Consider the following 12,707-nt stretch of genomic DNA (forward strand, 5'->3'; position numbering starts at 1 on the left):
TAAAGGAGTCTGTAGGGACAAGCCAGGATGTACAACCTTAGCCATACATGATATGAATGTAGGTGAATCCTTTCCTATAAAACAGCATCCTCATCGCTTAAGTCCAGAGAAACAGGCCCAGGTAAAAGCAGAAATCCAATACATGTTGGAAAACCACCTAATTGAATCCAGTCAAAGCAGCTGGAGTTCCCCAGTGCTGTTACAGCCTAAACCTGATGGTTCAACTAGATTCTGCATAGACTACAGAAAGGTTAATGAAGTAACAAAGGCAGACTCCTAGCCAATTCCTTGCTTGGAAGACTGTATTGACAGAGTGGGCAGTGCCATATTCCTTACAAAAATAAATATGTTAAAGGAATACTAGCAGGTTCCTTTAACACCTCGAGCTAAAGAAACGTCAGGCCTTTGTCACACCAGACGATCTTTTTCAATGCCGAGTGATGCCATTCGGGCTAAAAAATGCCCTAGCCGCTTCTCAAAGACAAATGAATCAAGCGGTAGCCAGTATTCCTAACTGTGTGGTTTACCTTGTTGATGGGCTGGTATACAGTGAGACTTGGAACAACTAGAAGCTCTGTTTAGAAAATTACTATCAGCTGATTTAGTGATAAACCTGGTCAAAAGTGAATTTGCAAAAGCCAGAGTAACATACCTCGGGCATATAGTCGGGCAAGGACAAGTGTTGTAAGAACAGTGAAAGTACAAGCATTGGTGGAGTTCCCCACCCCTAGGCCTAAGCGAGAAATCATAAGGTTTTTGGGGATGCATAGTTTCTACCGCAAGTTTGTAACAAATTATAGTACTATAGCTGCTCCACTGCCAGATTTGTTACAAAAAAAGAAAACCAAGGTAGTCTAGTCAGGGGGGTGCCAAGCATCTTTCAGGCTGAAAGCTATTTTGAATGATGAACCAGTGTTGGCTGCTCCAAATTTCAGTAAGCCCTTCAAGGTAGTAATTGATGCTAGTGACCTGGGGGTTGGTACAGTCCTGTCACAAGACGATGAATCAGGCATAGAAAGGCCAGTGCGTTACTTTTCCAAAAAGCTAAATCAACACCAAAAAAGATAATCAATGATGGAAAAAGAAACCCTAGGCTTATTATTAGCTCTTAAGCATTTTGAGGTCTATGTCTGCAACAACTACAGAGAGACACTGGTATGTACTGATCATAACCCCCTAGCCTTTGTGGAAAAATTCAAAAACCAGAATGCCTGACTATTCCGATGGAGTTTACTTTTGCAACCTTATCACTTAAAGATTATTCACATTGCGAGAAAAAAATGTAATTGTGGATGCTTTGTCTAGGATTTAACTCTGCTTTGAGTTATGAGTGCAAAGATGGTACAAAGCAGAACTGTATTAGCTACGGGTAAAGAGTGAATGAGAATGAATGTGTAAATGTGTTTTAATATGTTTCATCTTTTTTTCCCCAACTCTTCGTAGTGAAACACATTTGAAAATGGCATGTCATTCCTCCAAGGATGGAGGTGTTATGACGGTACTTCTATATTTTTTGTTAAGTTTTTTTTGAGGACTCATGTATTTTAGAATTATGGACATTGTTTTATTTGGGAAAACTAAAAAGGATTCCGTGGACAACATTTGCTGGAAGTCACCCGTCCTTAGATAACTACCCAGCAGGGGGGGGGGGTTTGACCTGGGAAGATGTTTACAGAGAAGTGACAGGTCAAGATTTATAGGGGTTAGGAGGCTTGACTCGAGATGATGTTTTTGGTTTCACTATGGACAGTGAATTGGGGTGTGGAGTGTCTTGAAAGGAGTTTTAAAAACCAGCCAAGACAGCAGTAACTCCAGCTCAGCCTTTTCCATCTCTGAGAAGCTCTTTGAAGCGAGTGTAAGAAATAGAGAAATTGATGCTGCATTCCTCCTGAAAGGCCTGCTAGAAACCCGATGCCGCATTTCACCTCGAAAACCTGCCAAACTGATCTTCAACGTCGCCTGAAAAGAACTGCTTTAGAAAGATCCCAGTGATGGCTGTCTATGCATATTTGGGACGCCAAACAAAAAAAGGGACAACTGACATCTTTCCATATCTTTTTTTCTTCAAGGATTAGAAAGTATTTTGCCAAAGTATTCTTTTTGTCTTTTTTTTGTAACAGAGCTCTAAAAAGAAAATCTCTATTTTTTCAGTTAACCAGTGTGTGTGAGTTAGGGGTTAAGGTAAGAGAGAACTTTCATGTGTCACCCTATGTGTTAATGCTTTGCTTCGTCACTGGTTATGTCTTGTTATATAAGAAACAGCTAATTTTGTTCTTTATTCAAGAAACCTGGTTGGTGTATTTTATTCTGGGTTAAAGAGTAGAGTCTATGATTGACCATATCGGTAACTGGGTAAACATTTAAATATATATTGTGACCTGTGGAGAAGTGGAACTAGAAAAGATGCTGCACTCCTCCTACATCTGTCGTAACAGTAGTAAAGAAAAGAAGCCAGTGATTATTTTTTTCTCACCAGGACAGAGTAATGAGTGGTTTTTCCGGGGGATAGAGTCTCTTGGTCAGCTTGATGTAGTCTAGCCAAACTGGATTGCAAATGGCTAAACCACTTGTGCACTAGATATGTTCATGTTTACACCCTTGGACTTGAGGGACCAAAAGAGCCCTGGCAAAACTGAAGTCAATGGGAATCAGGGGGAAAACTCTCCGCTGGCTGGAGTCATACCTAGCACAAAAGAAGATGGTTGTGGTTGTTGGAGGTCAATCATCTGAGCTCCAGGACATCACTGCAGGAGTTCCTCAGGGTAGTATCCTAGGCCCAACCATCTTCAGCTGCTTCACCAATGACCTTCCTTCAATCATTAAGTCAGAAGTGGGGATGTTTGCTGATGATTGCACAATGTTCAGCACCATTCGTGACTCTGCAGATACTGAAGCAGTCTGTTTAGAAATGCAGCAAGACCTGGACAATATCCAGACTTGTGGATAAGTGGCAAGTAACATTCACAACACACAAGTGCCAGGCAATAACCATCTCCAACAAGAGAGAATCTAACCATCTCCTCTTGACATTCAATGGGATTACCATTGACGAGAAACTGAACCAGGGTAGCCATATTAATACTGTGGCTACAACAGCAGGTCAGAGGCTAGGAATCCTGAGGCGAGTAACTCACCTCCTGACTTCCCAGAGCCTGTCCACCATCTACAAGGCACAAGGCAGGAGTGCAATGGAATACTCTCCACTTGCCTTGATGGGTGCAGCTCCAACAACACTCAAGAAGCTCGACACCATCCAGGACAAAGCAGCCCGCTTGATTGGCACCCCATCTACAAACATTCACTCCCTTCACCACCAACGCACAGTGGCAGAAGTGTGTACCATCTACAAGATGCACTGCAGCAATACACCAATGCTCCTTAGACAGCACCTGCCAGACCCGTGACCTCTACCAATTAGAAGGACAAGGGCAGCAAATGCATGGGAACACCACCACCTGCAAGTCACACACCATCCTGACTTGGAACTATATCGCCGTTCCTTCATTGTTGCTGGGTCAAAATCCTGGAACTCCCTTCCTAACAGCACTGTGGGTGTACCTACCTCACGTGGACTGCAGCGGTTCATGAAGGCAGCTCACCACCACCTTCTCAGGGGCCATTAGGGATGGGCAATAAATGGTGGCCTAGCCAGCGACGCCCACATCCCACGAATGAATTTTAAAAAAGGTGCGGACCATTCCAGAGAGGTTAACTGGGTTGGGAGATAATTAATATTTTTCTGGCAATAAGAACATCAAAGGCCGTGTTGTGAGAGTGATTGAGCAGATAAATAGCTGCCGAGCTAGTGCGGCAAATGGAATGCCAAAGGACAGAACTGTAAGAAAAGAACTACAGCAGCAAGTATATAAAACTAATATCAAGTGGAATAGAGATGTGACTAATTTCTTTCCCATATATTTATGGATGCCCAGATGCAGCAATTAACTTTGAAAATAGAGCGAGATAAACACTGATTAGAAACAGAACTAAAAGGTTACGTGAAGCAATGAGTATTCAGAGTTTCTGGACCATCAAAATGCTACGTCTTGGAAAGCAACTGGACAAAGTTGAAAAATTCACGTTTTTAAGTTAGTGAATTATTCTTCAGTCTCAAGTTCACCTTATGAGGAAGAAAGTTTGCAGGTCTTCTATGTCTGGAAACAGAATATGTTGATGCAATAAAGGAACTAGCATTTAACTTTATTTATTGATTCTGTTTCCACCACTGTTTCTGGTATAGCTATCCATATCTTAACAATCCTAAAAAGAGAGATAAATGACTAGCTACTCTGTTTCTTAGTGGTGTTGGTTGGTCGGGATACTTTGAAAACTCCCTACTCTTCTTCGAATAATGACATGGGATTTTTTTTTTTTTTTTACATTTTAAACAGCCAGACTTAGTTTATTGTCTCAGCTAAAACATGGTATCATGCCCCAACTACTGCAATGAAGATTCAGTATAGATGTCCATGGTGGGCAAAAATTATATGGTCCACAGAAGGAGGCAAAAATATACCTGCTGGCGCAGACATGATGGGCTGAATGGCCTATTTCTGTGCCATAACTTGTCTATGATTATATGATCTGTAGAAGGAAAGTGATGAGGTTCTATGGTAATTTCTCATCCACTTTTTTCCTGATAGGAAGTGCAGCTGTTAATTCTCTCGTTTGTCACAGCTATAACATTCAACAGACGTTCAGGTACTCACTGAATTCATTCCTAACATACTACATAAAACATGCTTTCTGAGGTACAGGCTCATTAAAATGTCCATTATCAAGATCATTAAAACAGACACAGGTTAAATCTAGGCTTAACCACCAGTGGGCATAGTTCAGTAGCAATGACGAAGGAGCAGAAAATCAGATTGGAATCAACCAGAAGTGCATACAATCTTCCTGTGAATCACTTTCCCGTGAATCTATAAATTGACCTTTTTTTCTTTCCCAAGCCAATTCTGATAAGATTTACAATTTTAGGAGACAATAAAAATATAGTTTCAAGTAATAATAAAGACAAATTTGGCAGAGGATTAAGAGTTTATACAAATATTTTTCCACTTCACAAAAGGGAATCTATCCCTGACCATTTAGTATTTCTATTCTCTTACTAATACAGACACCTTTTGAAACCTTTATGCTCAGTAGACATTTTAATATTGTTTAATATATCCCCTCTTCCTATAAACATGTAGGAAAACAAATGTCTATTCTTGATTTTAGGTTGCACTCAGACCCAATTCACATGACTTCTACTGTTCAAGAAAGAGAACATCTCATTGCAAATTTCAATCAATCAATCAATTAACGGTCACTCTTCCCTTTCATTAGAAAAAGTAATCTAAACCAAGATTGCAAGTTCTTCTAAGTAATAATAATGCTGATTCAAATTTTTTTTTGTTGCTTTTCACTTACCAGCATTTAAGCAAGGAACTTGGCTGTATTCACACTCTCTTTCATGTCTGTCAATAGCTTCTAAAGAACAGATTGTTTCACAACCATGCTGTCTATTTTTGCACCAAATCTGAAGGCGATTCAGATCATTTCGCATATATCTGGCAGGAAAACAAAATTAAAGGCACAGGTGAACTTCTTTATTTTTCCCCCGTTTAGGCTTACAGACAATTTACTTCACCAAAACTATTTTTATTGGTGAGAGCATCAAAAATTATTTTATAACTTTCATTATGAAACACATCAGTTGTTACACAACAAATTATCAGAATACATAGCTAAAATTAATTTATTTCCTGCTTTTAAAAATTTCACAATTTCTATTTTTGTAATCCTGAACATCGCTTATGCATTAGGTAATGCTGTTCGTTATAAATTAAATGCAATGCTTAAAATAAATCAGGTGCCAAGCAAGCTATGTTGTTATCTATCATGCAGGCTGTAATTTATCAATTCAACAGGGACAAAAAACAAAGTTAAAATAGCAGCTGCTACATAACATTGGTCACGGTGAGTTGCAAAGGTCGGTGAGTGCTGCACTGAAGGAGTTGGTGAACAATGCACATCTCCACAGAAATGGTTTGGAAATAAGTTTTTAAGATATCAGCTCTGAAACAGGAAATTCAATTAATTTATGTAGGTTTGTTGCAGTTTGCATAGTCTTGCATCCCCACTACAGGTACATAAATTTAAAAAAAAGTTTTCACCCATCACAGTTATATAAATAAGTTATTCTGCATACTCACTAGGGGAAACCATGTTTATACGTAGGATATCAATAGGCATTTTATGGTGATTTTTTTAATATATCATGAGGGCTAACAAATACATGAACTCAAGAAAAGGTTAAACAAGTTTGCATCTTTCTTTACTAAATATCTTTTCAAGGCAGTGTCCTAGGCCCAACAATCTGTAGCTGCTTCATCAATAACCATCCCTGCATCATGAGGTCAAAAGTGAGGCTACTCACTGATGATTGCAATGCTCATCTCCATTCGCAATTCCTCAGGTAAGGAAGCAGTCCAGGCCCTCACACAGCAACTGAAGATGGTAGAGGAATGAAAATTGATCGACAGGATGTACTGGAAAGGTTGGTCATGCTTAGAGTGGATAAGTTGCCTGGTCCAGATGGCTTGCATCCAGGTTGCTAAGGGATGTGGGAGTGGAGATAGCAGACGGGCTTGCCATAAACTTCCAATCTTCCCTAGATATGGGGAAGGTGCCAGAGGATTGGAAATTGGCAAATGTGACACCCTTGTTCGTAAAGGGTTTAAGGACAATCCTAGTAACCATAACACTTTAACATCAGTGGTAAGGTTTTGGAAACAAAAATAAAGGAAAAGAAAAAATCAACGAGCACTTGGGGAGAGGCAGGACAGATTTGCAAAAGGCAGATCGTGTTTGACTAATTGAATTTTTTGATGAAGTAACAGAGAGGTTGATGAAGGGAATGCAGGGATGTTGTCTTTGTGGATTTTCAGTAAGTGTTTGGCAAAGTATCACATAAAAGGCTAGTTAACAACATTGAGGCTTATGGATTAGGAGGGTCAGCTTGTATAAAAATTGGGCTCAAGGACAGAAAACAGCGAGTCGTGGTAAAAGGTTGTTTTTCGGACTGGAGAATGGTAGATAGCAGTGTTCCCCAAGGTTCAATGCTAGGACCTCTGTTATTTTGATTTATATAAATGACTTGGATATTGGAATCTTGGGTAAAATTACAAAATTTACTGAAGATATCAAACCTGGACGTGAGGATGATACCAATCGACTGCAACAGGACATAGGCTAGCAGAATGAGTATTCACATAGCAGGCGGAGAAGTGTGAAGTGAGGCATTTTGGCAGAAGGGATAGGGAGAGGCAATCTAGACTTAATGGCACAAATCTATAGAGTCTGCAGGGACAGAGGGACCCGGGTAGTCATGTGCATAGATCTTTGAAGGTCTGCTACCCGACCCGAACCCAACGACATGTGTCGGGTTCAGGTCAGGTTGGGCCCCTCTTCCGGGTCCGACTTTCGGGCTCGGCTCGGGCTGAACACACATGGTAAGTGCTCTGCCGGTAAGTATTGAAATTGAAAAAACTTACCTGAGCTAGGAGTCTGGGACCAAACCGAGTCTGCGCAGTGAGCAAGTGACGTCACCATAACGTCATCATGCATACGCTGCAGCTTCCTGGAGCTTCCCAGTCGGAAGGTAAATAAAGGGCTGGTCGGGTTGGGTCAAGCTTGGGCAAAATCGGAGGGACTCAGGCCGGATCAGGCTCGGGTCCGCTGTGGGTCAGTCGGGTTTGGGTCCGGTTCTTTTTCCCGACCTGAGCAGGCCTTCAGAAGGACATATTGAGAGAGTAGTTAGCAAAGCATATGGGATCTTAGGCTTCATTAATAGAGATACTGAGTATAAAAGCAGGGAAGATATGCTGAAACTTAATAAAGCTCTAGTGAGACCACAAAAGGAGTATTGCTTCTGTTCTAGTCACCACACTTTAGGAAGGATGTGAGGGTCCTCGAGAGAGAGCGTAGAGGCAATTTACCAGAATAGTTCCAGGGATGAGTGATTTTAGCTACCAGATCAGGTTGAAGAAGCAGGGGTTGTTCTCCTTGAAGCAAAGGAGATTGAGGGGAGATTTGATAGAGATGTACAAGATTATGGTTGGTTTAGATAAGATAGACACAGAAAAGCTGTTCCCATTAGCTAATGATACAAGGGATAGGGGACTAAAATAAAAGCAAAATACTGCGGATGCTGGAACTCTGAAATAAAAACAAGAAATGCTGGAACCGCTCAGCAGGTCTGGCAGCATCTGTGGAAAGAGAAGCAGAGTTAACGTTTCGGGTCACTGACCCGAAACGTTAACTCTGCTTCTCTTTCCACAGATGCTGCCAGACCTGCTGAGCGGTTCCAGCATTTCTTGTTTTTATTTCAAGGAATAGGGGACACAGATTTAAGGTTCTGGGCAGAAGATGCAGGGGGGATGTAAGGAAGAACTTTTTATGCAGCAAGTGGTAATGACCTGGAACTCGCTGCCTGAGGGTGGTGGAAATGGAGATGATCAATGATTTCAAAACAAAATTGGATAGGCACTTGAGGGGAAAAAAGCTTGCATGACTATATGGGATTCTTTTGGCCAAATGGCCTCCTTCTGTGCTTTATGACTCTATGACTTTCACAACAACAAGGATTGGGCTGGTAATTAGCAACTAAAATTCTCACCACCCAAGAAATGAATATATCCAACAAAAGAGCTTCACCACATCAGCTTGATCTTCAATGGTAATACCATCGCTGACTGCCCCATCAACATACTGGGCATCACCAATGACCAAAAACTCAAATGGACCAGACATATAAATGCTGTGGCTACTAGCGTATCAGCGACTCTGCGGTGAGTGGATCACCTCCTGACTGCCCACAGCCTCTCCACCAACTACAAGGCATAGGTCAAGAGTGTGATGGACTACTCTCCATTTGCCTGGATTGGTACAGTTGCAACAACACTCAAGAAGCTCAACACCATCTAGGACAAAACAATTCACTTGATCAACACCTAATCCACTCGTCAAAATGTCCATCCTTTCCACTGTATCATGGCTACAGTGTACTATCTACAAGTTGCACCTCACCAAGGTTTGTTCAACAGAGCCTACAAAATGCGCAATCTCCATAACTTAGAAGGACTAAGGCAACAGGTGTGTGGAAACACCATCGCGTCCTGACTCTGACATATATCACCATTTCTTCATGTTGGTGGGTCAAAGTACAACTCCCCATCTAACTGCATTGTACAAGCACCTTCATCACACAGGCTGCAGCAGTTCAAGAAGGCCCACCACCAGGACAGCTTGGGATGGGCAATAAATGTTGGCCTTGCCAGTGACATCCACATGCCCGAAAGCATTAAAACACTCTTCTCAATAGAACTTTCTGCAGATCTGCTTAAACACCCCTCCGGATTCTTCATCCCCTTCACTTTCCTCTGATCCCAACCCTACTCATCCTTTAATAAAAGCAAAATACTGCGGATGCTGGAAATCTGAAATAAAAACAAGAAATGCTGGAACCACTCAACAGGTCTGGCAGCACCTGTAGAAAGAGAAGCACAGTTAACGTTTCAGGTCAGTGACCCTTCCTTTTGTTGTGTTTTCACTATCCCCTCTGACCTTTCCCTCTTTGATCCTTAATCATCAGTCCTCAGCAAAGGCCCACCTCAATGAATTTTAAGCTCAACATGATACTGAGCTCTTCTTCTATCACTTCGCCTCCACACCCTCTTAGTTGGCCAAGAGTCTTTCCCCTATATAGCGGACGCCTTCTCCAGTCTTCAGAATTCTCATTCTACTTGGACCCATCCCTATGGCCTCTTACCCTCTCTAGATCTCTCAGGTCCAACCCTAACATTGTCATTAAACATGCTCACATGGGTGGCACTGTTGTTATTCGGTGAACAAAACTCTACCATGTAGATTCCGAATGCCAACTCTCAAACAACCCCTCCAACTTACCCTGGACCATGACCACACCACCAAACATCAAGCCACCTTTTCTCAGATTGCCACTTACCTCCTCTCCTCTGGAGATCTTCCCTTCACAGACTCCAACCTCATAATTCCTAGCCGCGCTAAGCCAACTTCTGTCACCATCCCAAGATCCACAAACAGGACTGCCCTGGTAGACACACTGAGGAAAAATCTTGTTCTCTTAGCGCCACTTCAAGCGATCCTATGCAGACTTGTGTTGATTTCCCAGGGGGTGGGGGGGGGGGGGGGGTGGGGTAGACAGCACCGTAGGTCACTATCTGCATGACCCACTAGTTTCCTCATTGATATCATTCAAGAATGCTGCGCAGATAGCCCGCAGTGCTGTTTGGCCCCAGGGAATTGACGTCGTCTGCGTAGCGCTGCTTCAAGTGGCATTAAATGAACCAATCTTTCCCTCATTGTTTCAGCCTGTTCTTGCCCCACGGAACTTATTTCTTTCTATCTCGACTAATTTTTCTCTCCTTGTCCAGTCTGTTCCCACCTACATCTATGATTCTTCCGATGCCCTTCGCCACTTTAACAGCTTCCAGTTTCCTGGCCCTAACAGTCTCCTTTTCACTCTGGCCATCCAATTCCTCTACAACTCTATCCCCTACCAGGACAGCCTGAGGGCTCTCTACTTCCTCCTTGAACAAAGGCTTAACCAGTCCCATCCACACCCTCCTCTGCCTGGCTGAATGCGTTCTTACATGGAACAACTTCTGCTCGGCTCCGTTTACTCCAAACAAAATACTGCTGTGGGAACCCGCATGGGTCCTAGCTATGCCTGCCTTTTCATGGGACATGTAGAACATTCTTTGTTTCAATCAGACTGGTGCCCTCCCTCATCTGTTTTTCCAGAATATCAATGACTGTATTGGTACAACTTACTGCTTCCAACCTGAACTAGAAAATTATCAAATTTGCTTCCAATGTCAACCCATCCCATGGTCCATCTCCAACTCTTTCCTTTCTTTTTTTATCTGAATTTCTGGGACTAGGCTGTCGACTATTAGGTATAAGCCCACTGACTCTCACAGCTACCTTAATTAGTTCCTCCCAGGACTCTATTCCATTCTCCAAGTTTTTCAGTCACATCTATTATGACTATGTAACCTTCCATACCAATCCTTCTGATATGCCTTCCTTTTTCCTTATCGGAGGATTCCACTCCACCATGATTGGCAGGGCCCTCAACCTTGTCCATACCATTTCCGCTCCCTCTCCCTCCCAAAACCACGATAGGGTGTCCCTTGTCCTCACCTTCCAGCCCACCAGCCTTTGCAATCAACAGATCCTCCTCCCCCATTTCTGCCATCTCCAGCATGATGCCACTACCCAATAGGATTTTCCCCTCTCCTTCCAACATTCCAAAGGGACCATTCCCACTGCAACACCCTGGAACACTCCTCAAATCATCCTCAACATCTTGTCACCCTTCTCACAGCACCTTTTCATGCAAGCATAGGAGATGCAAAACCTGCCCTTTTAGTTCCGCCCTTTCCAAATTCCAGGACCCCAAACATTCCTTCCAGGTGAAACTGTGATTTACATCTTTCAATTTAGTATATTGAATTCACTATTCACAATGCAGTCTCTTCAACACTGGGGAGACCAAACGCAGGTTGGGTGATCATTTTGCAGGACATCTCCGTTCAGTCCACAAGCATGACCCTACCTGACCTTCTGGTTGCCTACCATTTTAATTCTCTGCCTAATTCCACTTTGACCTCTGTCCTCGGCCTCCTACAGTGTTCTAATAAAGCTCAAAGAAAAGCTTTACTTTGATTAGACACTTTACAGCCTCCCAGACTCACTTCAAAAATTTCAGATCATGACCACTACTTCCATTTTTTCAGATAAAGCTCTTGGTAGTGATTCTGCGTTGTAATTTATTGTTTGTTTACACATCTTTTGTTTCTTTACCTGTTTACCAATTCTGATGAAAGGTCATCGATCTGAAATGTTAACTGTTTCTCTATCCACAGATGCTACCTGACCTGCTGAGCACTTTTTGTTTTAACCTTGTTTAAAATTTCAGATTTTAATTGAGAATATCCCTATAAACTAGAATGTTATAGCCCTTTCAAACTTTCTGCCAGTACATCAATTTTTTTGTTGGTTATAAATTTAAATACCAACAAAACATAGTTGATAATGTCACGCTCATGCAGGGAGCTATTATGGACTATAAAATGAACTGATGAATTGAACACAAAACAGACACCTTTTGCGGCAAAACAAAATAGAGAAAGGTCAGGTGACCTCTCCTGTACTATGAATACACATGGTAACTGTTGGAACCCTGAACAAATCATGTCTAGTCAAGTGAAGAAAGTATTAGAAATGTAAATGACCCATTCAACGTTAATGGCTAACTCTCTCTTCAAAAAGTTGGGCTAACAACGACTTAGCAGACACAGAGACTCCAGACTCAGGATAATGGGTGTGGACAAATGCTACTTTATCAAGATGGCATAGAGATGAGCAACATCCAAATAGATTGTCTAATAATGGCCACACCAGCAAACACCATTTATGAAAACACAATGGGAGAGAAACTTGCGTAACCTGACAGAAGCCAAGCCCCTGATAAAGAGTTTATTAAGAGATACTTCCTGTGTAGAAATCTAGAAGGAAGAGACACCCATCCCAGTAAGAAGGTCCCTGCCAGAATACCATCTTTAAACTACCTAAAGGCAGAGACAAAAGATGACCTTGAAACTCCCTGCTTCAGA

The 12,707-nt window shown here is 42.1% G+C and overlaps 1 protein-coding gene across 8 annotated transcripts in view; it reads right to left on the minus strand.

Annotated features, from left to right (window-relative positions):
* rnf41l (ring finger protein 41, like) overlaps positions 1–12,707 on the minus strand; it is a 104,683-nt gene that overhangs the window by 47,581 nt on the left and 44,395 nt on the right. For all 8 annotated transcript variants that reach the window (XM_068031586.1, XM_068031585.1, XM_068031584.1 and 5 more), the window contains one exon: positions 5,416–5,555. In XM_068031586.1, the coding sequence (XP_067887687.1) occupies positions 5,416–5,555 (140 nt within the window). The remainder of the gene's footprint in view (positions 1–5,415; positions 5,556–12,707) is intronic.

This window comes from Heterodontus francisci, chromosome 5 (assembly GCF_036365525.1).
Source record: "Heterodontus francisci isolate sHetFra1 chromosome 5, sHetFra1.hap1, whole genome shotgun sequence".
In the NCBI taxonomy this organism is placed as follows: domain Eukaryota; kingdom Metazoa; phylum Chordata; class Chondrichthyes; order Heterodontiformes; family Heterodontidae; genus Heterodontus; species Heterodontus francisci.